The sequence below is a fragment of the Xenopus laevis genome, chromosome 9_10L (assembly GCF_017654675.1).
Source record: "Xenopus laevis strain J_2021 chromosome 9_10L, Xenopus_laevis_v10.1, whole genome shotgun sequence".
Taxonomy (NCBI): domain Eukaryota; kingdom Metazoa; phylum Chordata; class Amphibia; order Anura; family Pipidae; genus Xenopus; species Xenopus laevis.
The window spans coordinates 70,688,414-70,716,139 of NC_054387.1; the positions used below are offsets into that span (position 1 = coordinate 70,688,414).

Sequence of the window (27,726 nt, forward strand, 5' to 3'; positions counted from 1 at the left end):
TCTCTGTGCTTATATAATTTCAGTACTTTAAGAAAAAGTTACTTTAACACATTTCCCTGATTTTACATCATTTTTTCCTGGTCGCTTGAAAAATGTAAAATGGGTGTTCTACTGTATATGCTATAAATATGAGCACATTGTTTTTTTGTGTGTGTGTGTATACACACACACACACACACACCTCTGCGGAGGCATGCCCCACAGACTTCAACACAACTTTATGGGTGAATCTGTGTATTATCATCTACTTATTCTAATATGACATCTAATATTCAGAATAGGCCCTACCACTTAAAGTACCCAGAGGACCAAACAGACCCTCACAGGCCCAATAAATACTGACTATAAGGTATCTTACAGGTCAGGAGCCCCTCTGGCATTTACTACAATCTACAAATTGCTATTGAACCCCTAGTATCATTAATGGGTGTGTAGCATGAATGCTACTCTGATATGATTGGCATATCAGGGAAACATTTACTCATTTTCCAACCTTGACAGCAGATCTTTCAATATGTGGCCAATTGGGAAGGGCACCAAAGTATGTGTAACCTGCAGGCCTGCAACTGTGGTGCAACTGCAACTCCCAGCACTATTGTATTCTGAAGAAGTTGTACACAGTATTTCCTATGTTTTTCCTGCATCAATTTGAATAGAAATTGTATTTTTCCCCATTTAATTTTTAGGGGCTCAACAATTGTTTGATTTGCAAATAAATAAAACTTATTGGTAGTGGGAACCATAATAACACTGTATTGGAGACAGTAGCAAGTTTCCAGCATACAAGCAAAAGTTAATTAAAAATTCAACAACATTTCATAAAATTGGGCCAACTGGAATTGTTTTCACCCTTTTTTCCATGAGGGGAAATAGCTTTGAGAATAAAATTGAATTTGAAATTTGGCTCACCGAGCCAACAGCAGTGAGGGCCACCCCAAGCAAAGGATTCTGGTCTTCTGGAAGTTGTAGTTCCCAAAACAAATGGTTTACTAAATGGGCACATATTTAAATGGACAGGTTTGGGTGCTGTAGTTCAAGTGACGCTGTAGAAGCACAATGTCGTCATCATCTCACCTTCAGAACGCTCTGTGCCGATAATAATTCCAGTCCTCCCTTCCTGCTTTTAATGTTAGATCGCGAGCATCCTCTCCGTATCGCGATTAAACCAATACGTTCCCCGCCCCCTTCCAGTCAACAGCATCGGTAACCAGGGCAACGGCAGGCCGGCGCGCGATTGGTGAATTTGGAACCCAGGGGCTGGCCAATAGGTAAGATGGGCGGGTCCTAGGTCGGCCAATCGAAGCGAGATTGAGATGTGACGCGGAAAGCCCCAGAGCCCGGCGCTGGCTCTGTTTTCTGGGGAGAGGGCGGCAGGGTTTGGGCACCGCACCATGGAGACCGGGTGAGGGGCAGCACGTCTGGGAGTTACACTGCGCCTTGGGAACGGGACCGTGCAGTCCCTCATGAGGCGGACGGACCCGCGGGGAGGCTTGAGCCGGCAGGTAAGTGCTGTTCGGTAGGGGACCACTGGCGGTGCTCGCATGATACGTCCCGGAGCCGGGACCCCGGATTGCTTCCTTGGTAGGGGCAAGTTCAGACTCCTGTCTAATGTATGAGATCCTCTTGTTGAAGAGGTGGAATCAAACGTACCACCTGGCCATGCACTCTGGCATTCCCCACCTGTGGCTCTTCCGGGCGCTGTCAGGGCATTCTGGGAGTTGTAGTTTATCAACAGATGGACGATCCCTGTTCTAGTCTACCCCCTACACCCCGTATTGCCCCCATCCCCTCTTTTGTATAGGCACTCTCACACCTCTCCGTTTGTATTACGTTTTCAGTCAGTGCCCCAGTACCCTGCACCCCAGTACCCTGCACCCCAGGCTAGTATGGTCACCCCGCACCCATGATAGCATGGACTCCCTTGTGTAGCTTTTTCACTACCTTCCATGTTTTGCATGGGTGACTGACTGCCGTGCTGCTGTATTGAATGGATGCTTCCCAGTTCTCCCTGCACTCTCTTGTATGTATGAACACCCAGCTCCATTGCATTCCCTTTTATTTCATGGCAGTAGTGCTTTCTTATGGGCCCCTTGTAGCACATGGGCATTAGCTATTCCTCCCATGCCCATAAGACTGATATGCAGTTAGCTGTGGGTGCCAAGTGAGCTTGCAATCTACTGAAAGCCTTTGCAATTCTTACTGAAAATGCAACATAATGCTTCCTATTCCTCACCCTGCAGCTAATACTGTGTTGTATGAGCTGCAGGAAACATAGTAACTGACACCAGCCATGCTATTAAATGAGCTGTTATTCTTTCTTTTTGCCTACAATTGCAAGCTCATACGGTGCTTCCTACAGCGACGAGCTTCCCGCTCAAACAATATATTTGGAACTACAGTGCTTTTAGTGCTGGACATTGCATCTTGCACATTTTTACTGTGTTGATTTGTGGCTTATGTTGCCTTCTCTCTTATGAGATCAATTTATAAGTGTTGGTGGCAGTGCAACAGGCAGTAAAAGCCGATGGTCCCTTCTCTATAAAGCCTTTGTGACCTTTTGTGATATTTTACAGCACTTCACTTGCCCATGGGCAAGAATGTTTAACATTTGGCCAGTGGCATGCCCAGCCTAATAATCTGTAATAAAACATTGTCACTGCAACAAAATAACAATGGCAGAATTGCAAGTGTGAACAAGCCATATGAGGTTAAGCATGAGCAGACTCGGTGCACATTGCAGTGCTTGGTCAACTTTTGATGTTGCCTACTTTGTGGGGTAACTTAAAATATTCTGATCTTGTTTTACTATCTATGCTGGTTAGCCAAGGAGCCCTAACTTTTGGCACCCCACTTGTTGATCTAACACTCCCAGAATTCCCTGGCAGCCATGTACTAGGGGGGTGCATTGGTTTCCCATCTCTGATTTGAGCTTTATGCATCCGACTTGAAATTAAGACTATTTAATACGTGTCTTGCATTTAGAGGGAAGGCTCTGTGGCTCCATAGGACATGGATCTCTTTTTGATCACTATAGACATAATTGTATTTTAGCTTTGCAGTTGCTGCATAATCTTATGTGAGGAATCTTAGTGCCCTTCTAAATGCAGTTTGGCTTACACGAGCAACTGCAGGGATGCTGCTGGTTCTGCATACAGCGCTTTCAGTGTCGGCTTAGCTTTCCTTACAGTGCCATGAGGGCTAGACCTGGTGCTGTTCCCAGCAGATGACTAGCCAGGTGGGTATGGTTGAAATAGGAATGTCATGAATGCATAGGGAAATCCAGCTGCTGCTGCTGTGGTCAGTGTGCACTGCCTTTAACCCCTATTTATTGCAGCTCTATTTATAATAAAATATCTATCACATGGAAGCAGGTCACTGATATTGCATGAAAAAATGCAGTGTTTCTTTCATCAGTCTTCATGCACATTGTTGTACAGCTTTTTCCATCCATCTGCTGAAGGTGACCTTCTCTTCTCGCAGGTAATGGGTTAACAAGCTCAGAGGGTGCAGTTTCCCACTGCCTCTTCTCAAGTATCACATCAGTGGCTGATTCATTCTTGTTCAGAGTGACTGTTTGCCAACAAATCCTGTGCTCTCCTGGGCAGCACTCATGCACATTCTGCTTGCTGTAGTATGCTCAGGCTTAGGACCATGGGAATGCATCGTATTTTATTGTTTTTATTATATTATCGGAATATTTCACCAAACTGTGGGCTGTGAGTTGTACAACTGAATATGTTCTCGTGGTTTTCTGAAAATAAAGGGGAAGTTAACCTTTCAGTGAATGATTAGTATGTCTAGACTCTGTTTATTTGCTCTTCATTCTGACATCGGTCAGTTAGCAGATTCCAGTTTAAAAGGATAGTATGCCCCTATATACACCTTTCTTTAGCATGCACAAGATAAATAGAGCTTAAAATGAAAATACAGTCTGCAGATTTGTTTAAGTAAAAGAAAATTAATATTTCTTAGTTATGTTTATTATAAAGAAGCCAAGGGGCATTATTATGATTTTACACCCACATGTAATAAAAGGTACTAAGTTTGCCCTTGTGCAGTAACCCATAGCAACCACTAAGATGTTTGCTTTTAAACAGGAAGTCAGTAAATTATTTCTGCTGATTGTTTGCTGTATGTTACTAGTGAAAACTTGGTGTCATTTATCACATTACTATCTTACCATAAATTAGTTTAACTCGATACACTTAAGTTCTGCATGAACAACCCCCTTTCTTCACCCTTTATTGTGGCTGTTTTGGCTTATAGATAAACCGAGGTCCATTATACATTATGCAGGGGGAATATCTGCTCACTGGTAATCCCCCAGCACAGCCAGAGTTGGAAGTTGCATGTGAAGGTCTGCAGTTTGCCAGTGTAATGATTACCAAGTATTTTTTTGGCTGCAAGATTTAGCGTTTGCAAGCCATAGTGCTAATGCATTATGCATAAGATAGGACTTGGAGCAGAGGAGTGGGATAGATCTCCCTGGTGCTGTTAAATTGCTGGGCGTGTCAGTTTACATCTGAAAAAACACAGGGAACCAGCAGGAGAGTGCAATTTCGCATGTCTTCTCAAAATCTAGAGTGTACTTTCTCTTTCAGACTGCTTGCTCAATGCAAATGCAAAGGCTGAAATGCAAAACGTCCGGGAAAGAGTAGGAACTCCATAGCCATTGTGTAACCTCCCTGCATGTGACTGAGCAGAGTAATGCCCTGGGACAGAGCACAACTTAGGTTGTACATGGGGTCATTATGGCTCTGGTGTCTACAAAGAGAATATGCAGATGTGCCTTTGCAGGCACGCTGCCTGAGCACAATTAGTTGTGTATGGCTGCAGTGTGATGGAGCAGACAAACGTGAAACTGGATCCTTTTTGGGGTGGGTAACAAATATAGAGATTTGTTTATCTACAATTTAAAGACACAGAGAGAAGGGAGTGGCTCAGCCAGATAAGCCTTTGGACTGAGAACAAAATTTTTTTTTTCTTCTTTTAGAAGTGGGGACGGCAAGTAATTCTTGCTGCTTTCCCACCCTTGGCAGTTGTTTGATGTTTATCAATGCAACTTTTTTTTTTTTTCAGCAACAGCAGAGAGTTCTTTCCCCTTGTCAAAAACTGCAATCATGGAAAGTATGACATAATAAAATTCTTGGCCGTAGCAATTTTTTTTTAAGGCAACTATAGCTTAGATGTGCCATACATGTGGCTATTATTGGCAACACTGGCATGTTGTCCTGGTTGATTCTTCCTAGAAAAGTTCCAAGTTATTTAGCTGATGATTATAAGCTGAAATTACCCTCCATGTGCTGTTGACACTGTTGTAATGATACACATCTGTTCATATAGTAACATTTTATTACTTTGGCTGCCAACACACTACACCCTGCCATCCATAGATATTTCCAGTATCCTTTTTCTCAATGTCTTGGTTTGTCAGTGATACAGATCCTCTATTGGTTAGCTCGCTATAGGCAGAATAAAAGAGTGCTAACACTGGAGAAGCATTCTGCAAGCAATTGCTTTAGGTGCTTTTAACTTTTAAGTAGCTTAAAAATGAGACATTAAATCACCGCAGATAGTCTTACCTTAATAGCTGTAGGTTTGATGTATACAACCTGTTGCACAAACAGGCCCTCGCTTATGCTGCCATGCACATGCCAGTAAAAGCTGATGACCAAGTTGGCTTCTTATTGGTTCATGTATGTATGTATGTCCAGATGGCCTGCCCAACTAATAACTCGTGAAAAGTTGTCCAGATATCTGTTAAAAATCATTTGCCCATCTAGTCTCTATGGGCTCAGTGGCCCCAGGGCCAGTGTTCTTTAACCTCACTAAATAAATTGATCTCAAATTGTATGGCGAGTTTTAATTGTGCTAAACTTCAGAAGCCCCCTGTTGGTGGCAAGGAATGCAGGGCCATGCTTGCCCCTCCATGGTATGTAACTGGTCAGCCCATGGGCAGAAGGCTACCATGCAAGTCGCCTTATACCTAGATGGCCACATTCTGTTGTCATTATTAAGTTTCCTTTGGCAAACATTGTTCAGAGCCTGGTCTAGGAGTCTTCCCAGAAATAAACAAGGATTTTGTGCATTTGTAATAATTCGGGCAAATTTTGCTTTTATCCTGAGGAAGATAATTGTGATATTGTTGTTTGTCCTCTCAATCACTCTGCAGCTAGTTGGGTCTTTGGAAGTATCCTGTGCTTAGAGAAAGTATAGTTAGAAAGAACGATAGAAGACTTAATTACTTATTAATACATTTGTTTCCATGTATTGCAAAAGCCATTTAGTGTTGGTTGCGGCCGCTGAATGCTTTGCGCATAATAATAATCATCGCTGGGTACATTAAAGTTCTTTCTCACTCGGCTGCCTTTGATGTGACAGGTTGCAAGCTGTCAGTCACAGGAATTTAAGCTTGGCTGGATAAACGGCTATGGAAGAGTGTACCGCTGTGCCTGTGCCTCCAACAATCAGCAGAACAGGTTGCAGGGAAGGAAATGACAAATCATATGTTTCAAGTAAGTGTTGCGCCTGAAAGCTGTGCTGAAGTCCTGATGCATGTAGTGCAGCTGACATATTCTCTTTCCGAGAGATTAGGCTGGATCATGGTATGGGCAGGCGTTCTTATATCCTGGGAATACTGTCATTTCCAATGCCAATATTGTTTAATATCTTATAAACAATTAAATAGCCAGAATAATGACACTGAAAGAAAATATATAAGCATTGAAACTGAAAAGTGACTATCTTTTTCAAAAATAAAGTGTCTTAACACTCTTAACAAGGTTACTTTTATTCACTAAAATCATTTACATTTTCAGGCAAAAATCTGCTTGAGTGTTAATGTGCATCACATTGCAACATGCAAAATACTGCACTGCATGTGAACACCTTTGGATTACCTATGTGTATTAGCTTTACTATCCAGGTTTTTGAATAAGGGAAGCACTATTATATGATATACTGTGTGCTTGTGACTGTATTTATTGTGATGATGTCCTACAAAGATACCTATGGAGCCACATATTTCTTCCAGGGTTGCAATAAGTTCACCAACTGGATGGATAGAACTGGCTATATTGAATTAAAAATAAATTATAAGTAAACTTCCTCTTTAAATTCTTATTAAAGGAGAACTACAGCCTAAAACCAATATGACTAGAAATGCAGTCTTTGAAATATTTAACCTGCTTTAAGGTCACACTGGGAGATTCGGGGAGATTTAGTCGCCTGGCAACTAATCGCCTCTTCTTTGGGGCGACTAATCTCCCAGAACTGCTTTCCCCTGTCTTCCGCCTGCTTGAATGAGAAATTTCCTGCAGCAGCGATTTCTCATTCTAGCAGGTGGAAAACAGGGGGAAGCAGGTTGGGGAGATTAGTGCCCCAAAGAAGAGTCGATTAGTTGCCGGGCGACTGAATCTCCCAGTGTGACCTTACCCTTAGTGTGACGACACACAGAGCTACTAGTAGCAGCTACAAAAATACCCTGCCATAGACAATACTGAGAACTGCCTCTGCTAAAATCGACCAATGCCTCCGTGTTCCGTGCGGCAAGCATCTATAAATAAACTCAATCGGCGATGGAAGTGGGGTACTGTTAGGTCTGCCATTACCCACCTGAGGTCCGAATATTTTGTATGATTGTCGGCCTGGTCACGCGGGCTTCGGCCGGCCTGCACATCACTATTTCCTCTCTCTGGTGTTTGTCTGGCAGCTCAGTAATCCAGGTGCAGTTTCTGAACTGTTACAGTTTGCTATAAAAGTTGATACAATATTAGCAACTATTGTGTCAATTATATAGCAGTTGTCTAATGAAATCCAGGGATTATGCTTAACAGGGGCAGAAATAAGAAATGTGTCAACTAATGTACCAATTTAGAACAGTTTACAGTCGGCGACACCCCCCCCCCACACACACACACACCAACACACACACACCAACACACACACACCAACACACACACACACACAACACACACACACACACCAACACACACACACCAACACACACACACCAACACACACACACACCAACACACACACACCAACACACACACACCAACACACACACCAACACACACACACCAACACACACACACCAACACACACACACACACACCAACACACACACACCAACACACACAACACACACACACACACCACACACACACACCAACACACACACACACACCAACACACACACACACACACCAACACACACCACACACACACACACACACACCACACACACACACACACCAACACACACACACACACCAACACACACACACACCAACACACACACACACACCAACACACACACACCAACACACACACACACACCAACACACACACACCAACACACACACACCAACACACACACACACACCAACACACACACACCAACACACACACACACACCAACACACACACACACACCAACACACACACACACACCAACACACACACACACACCAACACACACACACACACCAACACACACACACACACCAACACACACACACCAACACACACACACCAACACACACACACCAACACACACACACCAACACACACACACCAACACACCAACACACACACACCAACACACACACACCAACACACACACACCAACACACACACACCAACACACACACACCAACACACACACACCAACACACACACACCAACACACACACACCAACACACACACACACACCAGAGCTGCTCAGAAAGACATAAGAAGGTGACAAATGAAATTTTACACTTTAGGATCAGGGCACACAGGCAGATTTGGGGAGATTAGTTGCTTGGCAAATCTCCTCTTTTTTGGGGCAACTAATCTCCCCGAACTGCCACCCCTGCCTTCCTGCCGGCTAAAATGTAAATCACCGGCGGGATGGCACTCGGCACTCGTTTTCCGAAGTCTCCTGAACTTGGGGAAGATTAGTGGCCCCGAAGAAGAGGAGATTTATCGCTGGACGACTAATCTCGCCGAATCTGCTTTTGTGCCCTGACCCTCAGTGTTAGAAAATGGTCAGGTTAGAAATTGAAAAAAATATTTGTTTCTAGTGAGCTATCCAGCACCGGATTTTGTGGATGGGCTCCCCGGGGCCGTGTGGTCCTAGCGCCTGCCTGCATGCCCCCCTCCCTGCTTGTGTTGGAAGGTGAACAACCCCTGCAGAGCTTCCTGTGTATGGCCAACTTAATGATCCATGTCTTCAAAAATGTCCATAGGGCTCCCGATTTTGGATCTGTTAGGCTGTCTTTTGCTTGGCACTGCACGTGCTCAGTGTGCTCTGGGCTGCTGTTGACAAGCTAAACTTGGGTGTCGTCAGAAATTATGAAATTACCAGAAAGAGAGGGCTGGTAATTCAAATGCAAAACACAGTGATGTTGTGTTTTTGTTTTTTCTTATATTGTCCCTAAGCTCACTAAGTGACAGCAGCACAGAGCATGTGCAAAATCAGCAGAAAAGAGGATGTTGAGCTACTGGGGCATCTTTGGAGGCTCAGATCTTTACTAAAGGGATGTCATGGCCTTGGGATGCTACAGTTTCCCAAAACATAAGGTGTAGCATTTCAATCTGAATTTTTATTCTCCTTTTAATGATTTTATGACTTTTGTGAATGGGACCTCTTTGGTTTCATTCTGCCACTGTGCAGTCATGGGTCAGCATTTCTTTATTTCCCAACTTATGTCCTTATTCTTGTTATCTGCTCTACTCCTCTCTTTCTGGCAAGTTGGGAAATATAAAGCAATTTTGCAGAAAGCGCAGGCCCAAGGCAAACAGAGGAAATGTGCAATTGGTGCAGAGACAAAACATCACTTATGTTGCCTTTTTTTTTTTATATTCAGCTTGGTTGGTTTACACATAATGTCTCAGTGGAACATTTTATTTTAAAGGGGAACAAGTTTTTATTTTGTTTTGCTTTTAATACATATATTTGATTTAGCCTTAAATAATTCAATTTGCCTCTTATTAGTTTTCAGGTTTTTGTTAAATTGTTTTGCTCCTGTGTTTTGTTGCTACTAATAGAAAATAGTTATTTTTTCCAATTCCATTTGCTTCCCAGAATGGGCTGTTTGTTAAATATATTTCATACCTCGCAGCAAGAGAATAGCTTTCTGTTATTTTTCCAGTGGAATAAATTCTGTGCTTGGGAGTTTGTTATGAAGGTGAATCCTGTTCTAGTAGAATACAAATTGTGTAATAGACCATATTCTAAAATTTGTGGCTAGATTGTCTGTACCTCTACCAGCAGCTACACAACCTATAATTATTCTTTAGTATTTTTTATTGCATTGCAAACATCTGTTCTTTTGTCCAACAAAAATCATAGCTAGAAGCAATGTTGTCTATTGTAATCAATAGAGAATACTTGCCTACTGGCAAAACAGGTGAAAAGGTGTGCAGTATGTGACAAAGCTATCAAGGGTATATTACAATACAAACTGATTTATACCCAAAATGCTTGTGAAGGGGGTACTATAATACAGAGCATCATGCTTTAATGTTACTTGAAAATATGTAAAAATAAAAAGCTGTTCTGTTTTATCTTTTTTTTTTCAAAGATAACTGGAACCTAAAATGAATACTTAGGGGCAGGTTTATTAAGGGTTGAATTGAATATTCAAATCTGAATTTTCTAATTTTTTTTATGGTCCAAACTCTCAAATTCAAATTGTGAATTATCTATACTCCATTTGAAGTGTAATTCTAATTCCGAGATTTATCACACTCTGGCCCTTTAAGAACTCATTCGACTATTCACCACCTTAAACCTGCCGAGTTCATGTATTAGTCAATAGGAAAGGTCCAGGGACCAATTTGGACATGTTAGTAGCCTTCCTGAGTTTTTTTTTTTTTTTAGAGAAAAAACAAGATTCGGGTTTAGTCAAACTTGATTGGAATTCTATTTGAGTTTTCGGGTCAGAAAAATTTGTCTTGAGTTTTAGATATTCGATTTTTTTAATAAATAACCCCCCAGTCGAATTTCGAGTATATCCGAATTTGATAAAGTTTTACAAAATCATTGAATTCAAAATTCGACCTTTAATAAATGTGCCTCTTGCTATACTAGCCCAATTGTTAAAAAACCGTAAACATGGGCAGATAAGCTGATGATTTGTCATAGTATGCTACAGGACTGATAATGAATCCATTCTGATCCATAATGGGGCAGTTTCTGTGGTAATGTAAAGGTATGTGAAATAAATGAATTCTCCATTTCATTTTTCATTTGCATGTGCGTGTATATATATATATATATATATATATATATATATATATATATATATATATATATATATATAAAAATATACAAGGGAAAGTTGTGCTCACCACTAGTTTTTAAAATCATTAGGCGGGGGTGCAATGAGGGTGTGACCACAAAATACATATAGACAAATACAAGATTCCTCTGCACTCAACCCATTATCAATATATTTAAGACAGAGACATTTTGTGCATACTGCTACTGAAAAATGCCAAACCCTTTAAACAAAACAGGGATTGTTTGTCCATATATTGCAATATATGGACAAACAATCCCTGTTTTGTTTAAAGGGTTTGGCATTTTTCAGTAGCAGTATGCACAAAATGTCTCTGTCTTAAATATATTGATAATGGGTTGAGTGCAGAGGAATCTTGTATATGTCTAAATATAAATATATATATATATAAATTTGTGTGTGTGTGAAAAACTATTTGCCCCCTTCCTGATTTCTTATTCTTTTGCATGTTTGTCACACTTAAATGTTTCTGCTCATCAAAAACCGTTAACTATTAGTCAAAGATAACATAATTGAACACAAAATGCAGTTTTTAAATGAAGGTTTACGTTATTAAGGGAGAAAAAAACTCCAAATCTACATGGGCCTGTGTGAAAAAGTGATTGCCCCCCTTGTTAAAAAATAACTTAACTGTGGTTTATCACACCTGAGTTCAATTTCAAAGGTTATAAAGCCATTTCTAAAGCTTTGGGACTCCAGCGAACCACAGTGAGAGCCATTATCCACAAATGGCAAAAACATGGAACAGTGGTGAACCTTCCCAGGAGTGGCCGGCCGACCAAAATTACCCCAAGAGCGAAGAGACAACTCATCCGAGAGGCCACAAAAGACCCCAGGACAACATCTAAAGAACTGCAGGCCTCACTTGCCTCAATTAAGGTCAGTGTTCACGACTCCACCATAAGAAAGAGACTGGGCAAAAACGGCCTGCATGGCAGATTTCCAAGGCGCAAACCACTTTTATGCAAAAAGAACATTAAGGCTCGTCTCAATTTTGCTAAAAAACATCTCAATGATTGCCAAGACTTTTGGGAAAAAACCTTGTGGACCGACGAGACAAAAGTTGAACTTTTTGGAAGGTGCGCGTCCCGTTACATCTGGCGTAAAAGTAACACAGCATTTCAGAAAAAGAACATCATACCAACAGTAAAATATGGTGGTGGTAGTTTGATGGTCTGGGGTTGTTTTGCTGCTTAAGGACCTGGAAGACTTGCTGTGATAGATGGAACCATGAATTCTACTGTCTACCAAAAAAGAATGTCCGGCCATCTGTTCGTCAACTCAAGTTGAAGCGATCTTGGGTGCTGCAGCAGGACAATGACCCAAAACACACCAGCAAATCAACCTCTGAATGGCTGAAGAAAAACAAAATGAAGACTTTGGAGTGGCCTAGTCAAAGTCCTGACCTGAATCCTATTGAGATATTGTGGCATGACCTTAAAAAGGCGGTTCATGCTAGAAAACCCTCAAATAAAGCTGAATTACAACAATTCTGCAAAGATGAGTGGGCCAAAATTCCTCCAGAGCGCTGTAAAAGACTCGTTGCAAGTTATCGCAAACGCTTGATTGCAGTTATTGCTGCTAAGGGTGGCCCAACCAGTTATTAGGTTCAGGGGGCAATTACTTTTTCACACAGGTTTGGATTTCTTTTCTCCCTAAATAATAAAAACCCTCATTTAAAAACTGCATTTTGTGTTTACTTGTGTTATCTTTGACTAATAGTTAAATGTGTTTGATGATCAGAAACATTTTGTGTGACAAACATGCAAAAGAATAAGAAATCAGGAAGGGGGCAAATAGTTTTTCACACCACTGTATGTATGTATGTGTGTATATGTATATATATATATATATATATATATATATATACATACATACATACATACATACATACATACATACATACATACATACATACATACATACATACATTAGCACATTTTTTCTGAAATATATATAGTATATTATTTTTGCAGGTGGGACTGTTGCAAGCCGGAAGCTGTCCTCCGAGTGAATGAATTATGAAATTATGATTGCTTCTGCTGATGTGTTTGGGGATGGAAGTTACTGCATCCAAGCCTGATTGACATGTAGCAGTTCATTAAATCTCCTCTGGGCTCTGCTATGATAAAGTGGCATGGTTAGGTTGATGGAGTCCTTGTATTCTGCAGGTGTCTGGGTATCTGATCTGTTCAGCCTAAGCCATGCATGACTGTTCCTCAGTGTTAATAGAACGGGGTTTTGGGTCTCCTTAGCACCCACACATTTATCTGGAGTTTGAGTTATTCGTTTCCTATCAACAAATTTGCTTCCTATCAAAAGGGCCACCTGGAACAGATAGCAGTTAAATTACAATGTTGCCAAGCAACAGAAATTGGTACAGTCCCTTTAAAAATATTATATTAATGTGCAAGTGTTGCTCTGAGAAACATTTGCAAGTGAATCTAAATGAAAGTGCAGCTTTAGAGGCACTTACCTTGGAGGGACTTCCTCATTACAGCTAGGGACAAACCTCATTTATTTCATTTCCAAATCTATTGCTTTTTTGTATCAGAGAAAACCTATTTGCCTTTGCTGACTGATGCGATATGTGCAATAAACTGAAATGGAATGTTCTCTTGATGTATTGAAATCATATGATATTGGGTTATGGGCCTAGTGACAAGCGATGATGGAAGCAGAGTACCTGTTCTTAAATGTTTTTTCAGCAGAAATATAAATGAAAGTCTCTTCAAATAAACCAGTCTGTGCTCCCTGTTGCAATCTATCATGCTGGGTTTCTGAGCATCCTTTAAATGCGACAGGCCTGCCCTCCAACTGTGGGAAAAGATTAGTGTTCTCTTGGTGAATATGGCCTTTTGGCATGACAGGCTGCTGGGAATAGGATGCTGTGATGTATACTTTTTATACATATGTTGGCTTACAAAAAGGGGAATAGATTGTAAACTCTATGGGCCAGAGACCATCTTCCTTTTGTCTCTTTTAACACTTGCATCTTGAATATAACTGTTTTTTCATTTATTTGTATTTTGTTGTTGTATTGACCCTTGTTTGGTCTGTTAATATCTTGTTCTGTTGTACTGTGCTGCGGGCACAAGTAGCGCTATATAAATAGAAATACACTAGCTGCTAAACTACAAAAGTTGTCTTTCAAGGGAAAATATGAAAATGTTCTTTAAACAGTTGTCTTTCCATGGAGCCGTCATTATCTGTTTATTTATACTTTCTCATATTGCCTTTTCTTAAACAGATTTTTTCCTGTAGACTCCTATTAAACTATTAGTACAGTCTCTTCACAAAAGCTGATGGCCATATTGTGCACAAGCTGGTGGGTGGCATTCCCACAAGGAGCCTTAGATTGGATTACACCGAAGGGTTCACAGGCACATATAACAAGGAACGCATCAACATGCCAATGCAGTCTTAGTACGGCAAGAAAATCAAACCTGCATGGGCGATAAAAGCTACCAGTCTGTGGGCCCATGCATGGATGCCAATTCGGCCTCTCTATGGCCTCCTTAAAATTGTCTGTGAAGTAGAGTTGGTTGATGAACTTCTTTGGCTGGTAAATTGGGTAAATCTGTCCTTTTGGGACATCATTGAGTTGGATGGAGATCTTTATTTTATAGCACATCCGTTATTTGGACTTAACGTATTATGCCATTTGTATTGTATATTGACTGCAGTAGAGTGTTTCTTTCAGTTTTTCAGGTTTTAACTGCTAGTTTTTGGCATTACCCTTTTCTGACTTATCTTGGTACTAACCATTATGGTACGGGCCAACACAGTGATTGTGAACATTTTCTGGCACCATAGGTTTGGGACTATGCAGAATCACCTGGTGTATGGCTCCCTTTATTTATTGCAATAGGTCACTAGACCTGCACAAACACACTTTATTACATTACAATATTCTACTAAGCCATAGAAACAGAAATTAGAGGTTTTCTTTAACACTGCTGCCCAGTTTATGCTACTTTTCGATTGGTTGTAATGGGTCACTTGACCTGGTGCAAACGAAACTTTGCACCTTTAGTATCCGTGTGTCTAGTTATCTGCTTTTCTCTACATAAGTAATTTCCATCTTGGTTGGTAGCTATCCTGTCGGAGGATGTTAGGAAATAAGCCTGGCAATTCACTTCCTGCTCTGCCTTCCTGTAGTAGATGACTGTTTCTGGGAGAAGTCGGGAGTACAACCAAAAAATGCTTCCCCCTGTCACCTGACCCACAAAAGTATCAAAAGCGGGGGTTAGCAAATTATACCCTTAATTACTGCTACTAATGAAAGTAGAAACATATGTAACCCTGCTATTAGTGATTTTAAAAGCATCCCTAATTCAGAGAATGGGTTTGTACACCCTTAATGTTTAAGGAAAGCACAAATAAAGTAATTGGCATTTTGAAGATAAATAGGAAGGATGAGTGAGAAATGGTTGCGACTGCCATAATATCCCTTAGTGTCCAGAAATGTTACAATAGAAAGATGAACTGTATTGTTGTTATTATTATAATTATTATTATTATGCTTTATTTATATGGTGCTGATACATTTACATAGTGGCTTACAGAGATTGTCCTTGCCAAAAGGGACCATAAAATATGAGGTTACATTCACTCAAAATGAGTCAGATTTAATAAGAGACAATTAACTTGCCTGTATGTTGGCAGAGTTTGGGAGGAAACTGGGGTACATGAAGGAAACCCAGGCATATATGGGGAGAACATACAAACTCCTTGCAGTTAGTACACAGGTCATAATCAGGCTCTGGACATCAGCAATAGTAACAATTGAGTCAATGTTCAGTTTAACAAATAAGGACTAACAGGCTGCCAGTGGGATGCAGGACATTTTAGTTCCATAACATCCAAAGGGCAACAGACTGACCTTTTTTATTTAGTTTTTCACACTTTTCTCTTATTTATAGCTTTGTAGTCTTGCAGAGACCTTCAACCAGCAACTGACTTTTAGAAGAAGAATAGAAGGAATGATGCATTGTTAATTTAAGGAGGTCTAAATGTGGGGAAAAGTTTTATCTTATTGTAGTGATGCTATCATTTGGCCCCCAAACTAATAAATGTCTTTTTGGCCACATACATGAGCCATTAGGCCACCAACCCAGCAGCAAATCTGTATGACCAGCTAAAGGGCAATGACTCACTGGGCTTTTTTTAATTTGCTTTGAAATGTAGACAACAAAACACCCAATTTACCATTCCATTGGCCATTGCAGAAATTGATGCCAGTTAATCATATGTCTGATTTCTCTATAGAAATGCTTTGCTTTGAAAAATGTAGATGTGTGTCATTTTAATGGCATATCACTTAGTTAAGAACATTTGGTTCCTCTGGCGCGATAGAGTGCTTGCACCTGAGGTTAGCTTTATTTAGTTACAGGCTACAGGTTATTATTGCTTTTTCTGCTTACAATCTGCATTTGCAAGCTATTTTTCCAGACCTCATACTGGTTGGGTTAAGGATAACGAGTGCTGAAAAACAGGCGTAAGCAAAAAAACAGTCTGTGAAGACTGCTTAAGGAAATTTGCGGGCACCGGGAGGGTAGAGTTGAAGCCAAGAAGTGCCAGGGTGTCTGATCAAATGGCACTAGCATTAGATCTCATTAAACGGACGTCTCAGTGCTATAGACATGCCCATTTAGTCTGTCTGTACAATTGGGATAATGAAGGGTCACCGTGTGTATATTATGACTGTCAATTTGTGTTGCCTCTGGTTTCAGAATGAAATGCCCTCGTGATCTAGCATGTTGCAGGTGCTTTCAGTTATCAGCCTTTGTCAGATTATCTGCTGTATCTGATATTAAACATACATGCTACACACTTAAACAGCTCTTGCTTCCAATCTATCTTAGTGATCACATCCAGGGACTGATAGGAGTTTAAATATAATATTGATCTTTATGTAGAAACTCAAGTGAAAGCAATTGTATTTGTGTTTCTAAGTTTTTAGATTTTATAAATATATTCCCCTATGCATTATTAATATGCTTACCAGAATGTTAAGTGGAAAAGATATGTAGCTGCACAATATGTTGGCGCTCTAAAAACATTTATTATAATAATAATCCTTTTTGTAAATAAAATGTATATAATTATAATTTTTATTCTTCGATACTCTCACAATATTCCCTCTCTTATAATTATATTTACACAGGAGTGGGAGCTGCTATATAGAAGTTGACTTATCTGGGGCCTTCTCGTTTTCATTTTTATTTGTCTAATGTGAATATTAAACAAATGATTCAGTTTTTGCTTTGTTGACGTAAGATTCTGTCACGGTTCTGATTGAACATTGAGGAAGGAAATTTCACTTGCATAGGATGAGCAATTTCTACTAGAGTCTAGTTAAGCATTGTTATTATCTGTTAGTTTTATAGTGCCAATGGATTTATGCATATTTTGCATCCTTCACAACAGTCCCTGCCCCAGTGGAGTTTGCAATATTAGGACCCTTTTTTATTGACACAAACTCTGTTTTATCTGGAGCCGATTAACTTGCCTGTATGTTTGTGGAGTGTGAGAGGAAAATGAAGTGAAGTGCATGGAGGAAACCCACACAGACACAGGGAGAACATACATTCTCATTGCAGATTGTGCCCAAGCTTGAATAATAGACTGCACGGCATAAGTGTTACCCTCTGAGCCTCTGTGGTGTCCTAGCATTGATCATTTGTATCTGACTCTTCATGTTTTATAAGTTTGTATTTGTTAGAGATGTTTTCTTTGTTGCTCTTAAGAGTGTTACCCCGTGTGACTTGTATCTTTGTACCTCTCTAGTACAGGTATGGGGCCTTTTTTCCTGAATGCCCAGGACCTGGTTTTTTCTAGTTAACGGAATCTTTCCTTAATTTAGATCTTCATACCTTAACTCTACTAGAAAATCATTTAAACATTAAATAAAATCCAATGGGCTTGTTTTGAAACAAATATGGATTTATTATATCTTAGCTTGGATGTATTGTACCATGTATTGTTTTATTACTACAGAGAGAAATAATTGTAAAAAAATTGGATTATTTTATTATTATGGAATCTATGGGAGACAGCCTTTCCGTGACAGGCTGGTTATGGATGTAACGGGCTGGTTATATGATTACATCACGTTTTTGCAGGAGGTTTATATTGTAATTATGATATCATCATGAAAGACTTTAGGCCCTCTATTTAAGACTTTAGGCGTGCATGTTAGACATGTTACATTACTGTGAGAATGCTGTCTTCTTTGTTTTTTTGTAATACTTTTGTAATACTGTAATACTTTTGAATAAGTATAGAATAGTTTTCTGCAAAATACATTTTTCAACTGCACTTCCCAGAATCCTACCTATAGCTTAAGGTGTGCCAGTTGTACCCACTTGCAATTTTATTTTTTACAGCATTTAAAACATTTTTTTGAAAGATTCTCATATTGATTTTTGGTTCTGTTTCCACATGAAAAGCTCTCCAAATCTTTCACAATGGGCGTTTACAAATTGATTTGAATATTTTATTTTCTATTTATGTAAAGCACATTTATTTTTGAGGGGGGAGTGTAACACACAAGTAGTTGTATAAAGGAACCAAAAAAATGTTTGTCGCTGCAGACCTGTTTCTTTATAAACTGCAAAGGACCGGTAGGTTCAATACTTCTCATTGAAAGTGTCTATAGTGTAAGTGATTGATCCGAGCAGATCCAAATAAAGCCTGTAAGTTCTTGTGTTTTCTTCAGGTGACCTTGTCCACTTTCATTATTAGTGCCTCCGGCACAAGGAACACTTTCCTAAACTGACTCTACCATCATAAAAATAAATGGCAAGGTGAAAGAGTGGAGGTTATGTACATAGAATTTGCTCTGGTAGGTCCAGTCGACATAACAGCTGACAAGTTGAGAGTTTGAAATCTGGATAACAGATGCAGTAGTAGCCCCCACAGGTGAGTTTTGTTTCCTTCAATGAACAATGGCCTGTTAGTGATAGCAAATTTGACCTGTTTATATATTAGAAAAGTGTGCTTTCACTTCTTCACAATTTTCTTCCCTTAGGTTTTTATGATAGTTTAACCTGACTTCCACTTCAGTTTTTCCACCCTTTTCCCTTTTGGTTTAAAATGGCCCTTGTTCTGTCACCCTTCTGTTCAGCTGTTGTTTTTTTTCTCTTCTGTGCTATTTTTAGGCTAATATAACACAGCATTTTCAGACATGCCGACTCACTTATATAAGGCCCTCTCACATGGTTACCCGCAGTAACAGGGCTGTGAACCACTGTCTGTATTTGGGCCCAAAACCAAACATACCCACCCACTCCATTGAAATACAGAAAAGCTTCACCCAAAGTCTGATCAAAGTAGTGGTGCAGGGACTGTGGTAAGGGGACAGAACAGGGGTAGTTCTGGGTAGGGTTGACACCTTTTCTGGAAAAAAATACCGGCCTTCCTATATATTTATCATTTTTCCCTTTTAATAACATTGTGAGCAACCATCATTTTTACCGGCCAGGCTGGTAAAATACCGGCTAGGTGGCAATCCTAGTTCTGGGTGGAACTTAGTTGGAGCTGTAGACAGCCTAGAAGGCGCCAATTTGCACTTAGAGTAGATCCAGGTTGGCATCTAGCATCTCCATGACCACAAATACTGTCCTTGTTGGTTTAATGTCAACCTACTGTTCATGTGAACACAGGGCAACTTTTAGCCATAATGCTTTGTATTTTTGGCTGAAATCTTCCTATCTGCAACGATACCATGATATTAAGACTGAAGCACTGTCATCCTTAATTAATATTAGGTCGCAAAGGTCTAAGATTAATCCAGGTGCTATGGTCTGTGACATATAGTTAACAGAACCAGACAAGGCCACAATCCTTTGCAATGACTAGCTGCTTAAGCCATTGTGGCTATAAATGGATAGATATTAGAATATAAGCAACAGGCTCAAACAGCTCAGCTGCAAAACATCTGATCAAATGTTATCCATGTGTTCAAAGCAGTTTACAATGCTTGTGATTATCTGTAATCTTTGGAAACCAAAATAGGCCCGGCTTTTTTTTTTTGCCAGTTGTGGAAGTATTTCAGCTTTTTTTCATGTGTGGGTTGGCGTAATAACTGCCGTTCTTATTCTGAGTGTGCAATTTATGGGCAGGGTTTGGAAAGCAATCACACGGGCTTCCCAGGGGTAACCAGAATACCACAGAATGATATCACAATTTTCCTTTTGTCTGGATATATTTGTGTATTTAATTGCATATATTTGTAGTTGGGGCCTTGGCTTGCCTCCATCTCGAAGCAGTAATCCAATCCAGTAGTTGGTGAGCTGATATGCATGATTGGATGTGTAGCGTTCTGGCATGTATTGTAATGCTGGCTGCCTCCAGTTGCTATGGCGGTTTCTATAAACTTTTAATTGTGTGGATTTAAAAATATAAGGGATGAAAAGGATAGATGAGAATGTGATGCAGGCCATTCCTGCTGCAGATGAAGGAAGATCTCAATAATCTTGAATTTTGCACTTTGCAATTCATTGGGGTTAATATTGCCTTAATGTTTTCATTTATTTATTTTGTGACCTTCATTGTATGATATTTGGCATGTAATCGTGGAACTTCTTAGTGACTGGTAGTTTAGAGCAAGGAACATCTTACAATGTGTAATAAAATGAAACACTCGCAGTACAGTGTCCTTGATCATACTTTACTGTTTTATAATAGAGAAAAAAAAGAACGTTTTTAAAAATGTGTTATTTGTTTATAATGTAGATTGTCCTTCCTGTTATTTAGAACTTTCTGAAAACAGGTTTCTGGATAACAGATCCCCAAATTTTACCAAAAATCTTTCAATTTGCCCAAAATAAGGGTAAACTGAGTGCATTTTGTGTAAATAACCAAAGGAATAGCAAGACACACACATCACACTTTAGTTAATATGGAGATTGTGTTAATTTTTGGTGTTAAAACAATTGTAGCATTGATGAGTTTCAGCTCAAATTGTTTAAAAATTTAATATTTATGAAGAATTTCTTTGTTGATTAATTATTTTATTTTACTTGTTGCAAATTTGATTTACCGAAGCAGTGTTCCATTGATATAGATGCATTATAGCCTCTTGTTGAACCCATTACTGACCTCTTGTTCCAAATGTAGGTGTAATTTTTGCTTTTCCGGGTTTGAATTTTTTAAGGGTTCTGTGATTTCTCACTAGGCCAGGTTTGTTTCAGTTGAGCTGTATATAGGACACCAGGCTATGACAACTTCCAGCAACCAAAGATATTTCACACTTGGCTCCTAACATCTAGAGATATTTTTATACTTATAAACAAACTTGTTTCTAAATTGTTTCCTAAAGGAACATTCTTTAGCAATGGAGCTGGCTTCTATTGTCTGTCTAGCCTTTTTGATAACCTAGGATTAGTTGTACTATACCTCTCCACATCCTAGTGTCTGACTTGTTACATTATTTCATTACAGTTTGACCTACAAGAGCTTCTCTTCCCTGTAGGCCACTGATAGATGCCTGCTCTGAAGAGAAACACAGACGTGAACTCACCCAGAATTTTTGCGATTCACCCTAGATTTTACTGGTCACCCACATTAACGGTGCACACAGAAGTATTGTAGAGAGGGAGAAAACGCGGATATAGATTTGGTGTGGGTCCTGCATAGCAACTTTTTGCAGGTTAGGGTTGGGTGCAGGTTGAGTTTTTCCTGACCTGCACATCACTACTAGGTGGTGTTTCTGGAAACACAGTGGCAGCACCTAGCTGTAAATGCAGCTCATTGTGCAAAATTACCCCAAAATTTTGGGGTAATTTAATGTGAAATTTCGCCAAAATATTACTTTTTTAGTCATATGGCAGTGGGTGAGTGTACTGATCCACTTGCTCAGAGCATAGCAGACACTGTTGCTTCCCCGAGTTTCTGTGGAAAGGGACGTTATATGGAACACTCAGCAGTGATGCCTCAGGGTACCGAAGAAATACTCATTTTAAGAAACACCTTTCCGGTGAACGCACTTGCTTACATTGATATTTTCAATTTGCCTCTGGCTCTTTTTTGCAGTTGTTTTTAGTCGACTCACGGATCCTGTTTATACCTACCGGTGACAGCTCTAAAATGTGTAGAAAATCACTATTCTCCTTGTGCTTACTTAGCTAAATGGGAGCCCACCCTGTGGGATCAATAGGGAAGGAGGCAAATCCCACTTGTTACTTGAACATTTCTTGCTCCTGCTTTGTAGGGATGAGCGCCTCTGCTGCATGGTAGGATTAGTTTCATTTTTGGCAGGGCAGTTCTTTTGTAGATATCCTCTGATCTGTGCTCACTCATTGGGCTGCTGTGATGTAATCACTACAGATTCTCTGAAATTGATTTTCAGAGGGATGAAATAAAAACATGGAAAGCCGATTCTGCTTATTAGAGAGAAAATGTTCTGACTCTGATACTATTACTGTTTTGCTGGCAACGGAGGATTCTGGGAACAACCATAGAGCAAAGTGGTCCTGTCAATCATGTGTCTCTTGCTGTTGGCCAGCCTGTGGATATCAGCCAAGCATATTCAATGCTGCTCAATGATGTCATTGGAATCCCCGTTGCTCCATAGAAGTCAATATGGATGAACTGAAGGAGCTAGAAGGGTTGTTTTGTGACCACAGCATGCAAAAAGTATGGTTATGGTTTGCACTTTATAACAGTCTTTGTAATATATGGAAAATCACCTATGAGTTTCTACTTCAGATAAATATTGACACCACATTTAGGAGTTTCCTGCACATATAACGTTAAAGGAACAGTTAAGTGTAAAAATAAAAACTAGGTAAATAGATTGGCTGTGCAAAATAAAACATGCAGGTCAGATTTAGAAGCAAAATCGCTGATTGGCTACTGCCTGGCTTTTTTTTTTTAATACAAGTATTGCTCATTACAAAACACCCCAACAAAAGCAGGAAAAAAATTATATTTTTGGGCTTTGCATTAATAAGATGAAGGGCTTTTATACCCTTTCTGAGTCCGTGATTGGTCTAGATGGTTCTAGAACACTAAGGGGCCGATTCATCAAGGGTCGAATATCGAGAGTTAATTAACCCTCGATATTCGACTAGGAACTAAAATCCTTTGACTTCGAATATCGAAGTCGAAGGATTTAGCGCAAATTCTGCGATCGTACGATCGAAGGATTATTCCTTCGATCGAACGATTAAATCCTTCGAATCGAACGATTCGAAGGATTTGAATCCAATGATTGAAGGAATATCCTTTAATCAAAAAAACTTAGGCAAGCCTATGGGGACCTTCCCCATAGGCTAACATTGACTTCGGTAGCTTTTATCTGCCGAACTAGGGGGTCGAAGTTTTTTTTAAAGAGACAGTACTTCGACTATCGAATGGTCGAATAGTTGAACGATTTTTACTTCGAATCCTTCGATTCGAAGTTGTAGTCGTAGTCGAAGGTCGAACTAGCCCATTCGATGGTCGAAGTAGCCCAAAAAACACTTCGAAATTCGAAGTTTTTTTACTTCGAATCCTTCACTCGAAGTTGATGAATCGGCCCCTAAGAGAAGAATAAATGAATTGTATTATGGGGCAGTTCAGTGTTTTGTAGCCCAAGCAATTTATAGCTTGGTGGGTTAGTGACAACATATTTTTAATTTGTCCTTGTTGCTAACTCAGTACCCTGCATGATTTCAGAATCTACCAAATTGAAACCATTGAAGTCATGTAAAGGAGACACTTTTTTTTGTATATTACTAAAATATGAATAAAGTATGGAAATTAGAGTTTGGATCTTTAGTATTCAGTCGGATCTCTATTGTATAAGGCTCAAGATTTATGGATTTGGAACATTACTAGAAATTGCACTTGATGTAAAAGACTGAGCTTTAAACCTGTAAAAGCAAGGAGTACAAATAAAATGTCTTTATTACCTGGTACTTTAAAGGTTGCAGTTAGTACAGTGAATAATGGCGGAACTATAAAAGCCCCCACCAACCAGTTGCCTCTATTCAATTCTCTTCTTTGGAATTTCAACAGTTTTGCTCCCCGGAGGTGGACTCGCAATCTGTAAAGACAAACTGCCTACAACTGGCCCTATTTATTGGCAGTTTTGTTCTGTGCCTGCAGCCCCTATTAAGTGAGGAACAGAATATTTTCTAGGTGCTTTCCCAAGAATCTTCACAACTGCACTGCAAAGGCAAAGAGTTGACAAGAAAACACAAGGGGGTATCCTGCATGTATGCCATCCAAGGTAATAGGAATGCACCCTCTTTATCCCAGAAATCTTTGCTGAAGGATGGAATGATATTGGAACCAGAACAGCACAGGATTGTTGGGAGCAGTTAGGCTTTCTGCTGTCCTGTAAGCTGCTTTTCTCTATTACTCATTTTATACTCTAAAAACATCCTGCAGTGTTTTTCAAGGGCCAGTGTTTTCTTTTACTGTTTATACACACACTTCTCTTTACTTCCTTAGCCCTCCTTTAGTGTTATAATCCCCTTACAGAACTGCATTTTTGACCAGTTCCCCTTTAAGGTAAAATTTTATGATAATAACTTTGTACATAAAGACCCCCTATCTTTTTTTTAAGATATATGCACTTACCTAGATTTAATAGTAAAATAAGAAGTTGTCCTGCACCCAACCAGCCCATCTTTGATGTCACAGAAGGGGTGGGGCAAGCAGGTTATATATAGGTTAAATATATTTTTAAAGGGTTACTAATATGATCAAACTCCTAGTAAATTCTGAAAATGATTGCATATTATGTTTATGAATGAGTGCTAAATAACCTGTTCATAGTAAGTAAGGTTGAAAAAAGACACACGTCCATCAAGTTCAACCTTTGTTTGTTTGTTTTTAATCTGCCTAACTGCTAGTTGATCCAGAGGAAAGCAAAAAAAAAAAAACATCTGAAGCCTCTCCAATTTGGGGAAAAAATTTCTTCCTGACTCCAAAATGGCAATTGGACTAGTCCCTGGATCAACTTGTACTATGAGCTATCTCCCATAACCCTGTATTCCCTCACTTGCTAAAAAGCCATCCAAACCCTTCTTAAAGCTATCTAATGAATCAGCCTGTACAACTAATTCAGGGAGAGAATTTCACATCTTCACAGCTCTCACTGTAAAAAACCCCTTCCGAATATTTAGGCGGAACCTATTTGGTGACCTCGTGTCAGCTGGAAAAACCTACTGTTAAATAAAGCATTATAGAGATTATTATATGATCCTCTTGTATATTTTTACATAGTTATCATATTTCCCCTTAAGAGCCTCTTCTCCATATCCCCAATTTGGCCAGTCTTTCCTCATAGCTAAGATTTTCCATACCTTTTACCAGCTTAGTTGCCCTTCTCTGTACCCTCTCTAATACAATAATGTCCTGTTTGAGTGATGGAGACCAAAACTGTACGGCATATTCTAGATGGGGCCTTATAAGTGCCCTATACAGTGGAAGAATGACCCCCTCCTCCCGTGACTCTGTGCCCCTTTTAATACAGCTCAAGACCTTATTTGCCCTTGATGCTGCTGACTGGCATTGCTTTCTACAGCCAAATTTATCATCTACAAGGACTCCAAGGTCCTTTTCCATAATGGATTTGCCTAGTGCAGTCCCATTAAGTCATTAATGAGCAAGTCAAATAAAAATGGACCCAATAACGAGCCCTGAGGGACCCCACTAAGAACCTTACTCCAAGTAGAGAATGTACCATTAACAACCACCCTCTGTACCCAATCCTGTAGCCAGTTTACTATCCATGTGCAAACGACTTCATTAAGCCCAACAGACCGTTGGCAGTCAGTCATTAAGCCCAAGCAGTCGTTTGTGGGGCACAGTATCAAACGCTTTGGCAAAATCCAAATCTCTCTAATTTTACAAAAGCTCTTAGTAATTTAAATATATATATATATATATATATATATATATATATATATATATATATATATATACATACACACTTGTTAATGATAATATATATAATAACAGCAATAATAAGTAACAACATATTCTGCCTCAATGCATCTTATTTATTCATGTGGGTCTTGCGTTTAATGAACATAAATTGGCTGTATACAAGCCTATACTTAAATAAAACTCTGTTTTCATGTTGGCGGCTTTGATCTCCTTATTATATGTAGACAGGCTGTTCATTCTTTCTTCATATGCAGCCAAAAAAGGGGAACATGTTAAAGTTACAGGATCTAAAGTGGAACACTAAAATTAAAGGACAAGTGCATGGCATGTCATGTTTAAAGCGTATGTCGCTTAAGGCTAATGTCACGTGGTGGATTTTGGTGTCGAAATGTTGGAATATGCATTTTGGTGCCAAAATCAGACTGTGCCAATTTAATGCATCCGGGTGCAGGAGAGTATAGAGGCTAATACCAGCATAAAAAACAGTGTTTTTATGCAGGCCAGGAATCCACTAAGGCATTGGCCTCAGAATCACACAATGGAATCTATGGGTCAGATGGGGCAAAGTACTTCTTTAGCGGGTATTCAGCAGAGGGCAGCTGAACTTTTCATAGCTTGGTGTTGATTTGAAAGAGAAATTCTGAACCCCCAAATTTCCCTTTGATAAATGTTTTGTACACATACAGTTGACCTCTGGACTTTTGGTTGTTGTGTTCTGCTTAATCCTTTTAAGGGATCTAAAGGTGGCTACACAAGGCCAGGTGCACTCATTTTGCAAGGTTCCCAAAGAGACAAATCTAAGCCACCCACACTGTGTACCAAGTCTGACTTACTGTACTTTCTGTAGCCCCCTATCATCCATTGGGACCAACAGAAATCCATCCAATGAGGACTGCATCAACATGCTAATGTGCTCCATTGCCAACAGGATTTTTACATCTGCCCAATTGATTGTTGGCTGATTTTAGGCCAAATATGAGCCAGATGGATCCATTGGGGCAGATAAGCTGCTGACTTAGCCTGAAGGGAGCAGAATCAGCAACTTATATCCATTTTTGTATGGCTACCATTATGAAATTATTACACCAGGTGAACAAAACTGTGTTTTGGTTACTTTTTTCTTGGCACAGTACTCAAGTGACAGATTTGAGCACTGATCTTGGTCTTGGTTTGGTTCAGTATTTGGCCAAATTAAAAAATTATTGATTAAGATTTTCCTGAAATACGACTGCCATCCATTGATTGGGAAAATTTTGTTTCCCATTACCAGTAAAGTTCCCCTTTTCTAAAGTTTGTCTACTGTTTTTTTTGGTCTATAGAATAAGAGATTTCCCAAGCAGCCTTATAATTCTGTTTCATGGATAGGAGTTTTCCTCTGTCGACGGGATGCACTACTCTGTTTATGTTTTATTAATCCTAATCTTCACATCTAAGGAAATCACAGGCAACGTGCCCATAATATCACCTGTACCTTGTTTATTTCCTTTCATCCAGCCTATATCAGGGCCAAATAACAGGGTAGGCTTTCTCATGCTATTGAGCATG

The 27,726-nt window shown here is 39.7% G+C and overlaps 2 protein-coding genes across 9 annotated transcripts in view; one reads left to right on the forward strand and one right to left on the reverse strand.

Moving 5' to 3' along the window:
* Positions 1-1,288, reverse strand: part of ccdc148.L (coiled-coil domain containing 148 L homeolog) — an 88,195-nt gene extending 86,907 nt beyond the window's left edge. For all 3 annotated transcript variants that reach the window (XM_018235799.2, XM_018235798.2, XM_018235800.2), the window contains exon 1: positions 1,075-1,288. The gene's annotated coding sequence lies outside the window, so the exon portion shown is untranslated. The remainder of the gene's footprint in view (positions 1-1,074) is intronic.
* Positions 1,289-1,314: 26 nt separating this feature from the next.
* The window catches only part of pkp4.L (plakophilin 4 L homeolog), a 179,975-nt gene continuing 153,563 nt past the window's right edge, over positions 1,315-27,726 (forward strand). For 4 of the 6 annotated variants that reach the window (XM_018235792.2, XM_018235794.2, XM_018235793.2 and 1 more), the window contains exons 1-2: positions 1,365-1,502; positions 6,382-6,515. In XM_018235792.2, the coding sequence (XP_018091281.1) occupies positions 6,431-6,515 (85 nt within the window). In that variant the 5' untranslated portion in view covers positions 1,365-1,502; positions 6,382-6,430. Of the gene's footprint in view, positions 1,503-6,381; positions 6,516-27,726 lie in introns of all 6 variants that reach the window. The other 2 variants (XM_018235795.2, XM_018235796.2) reach the window with 2 other exon arrangements.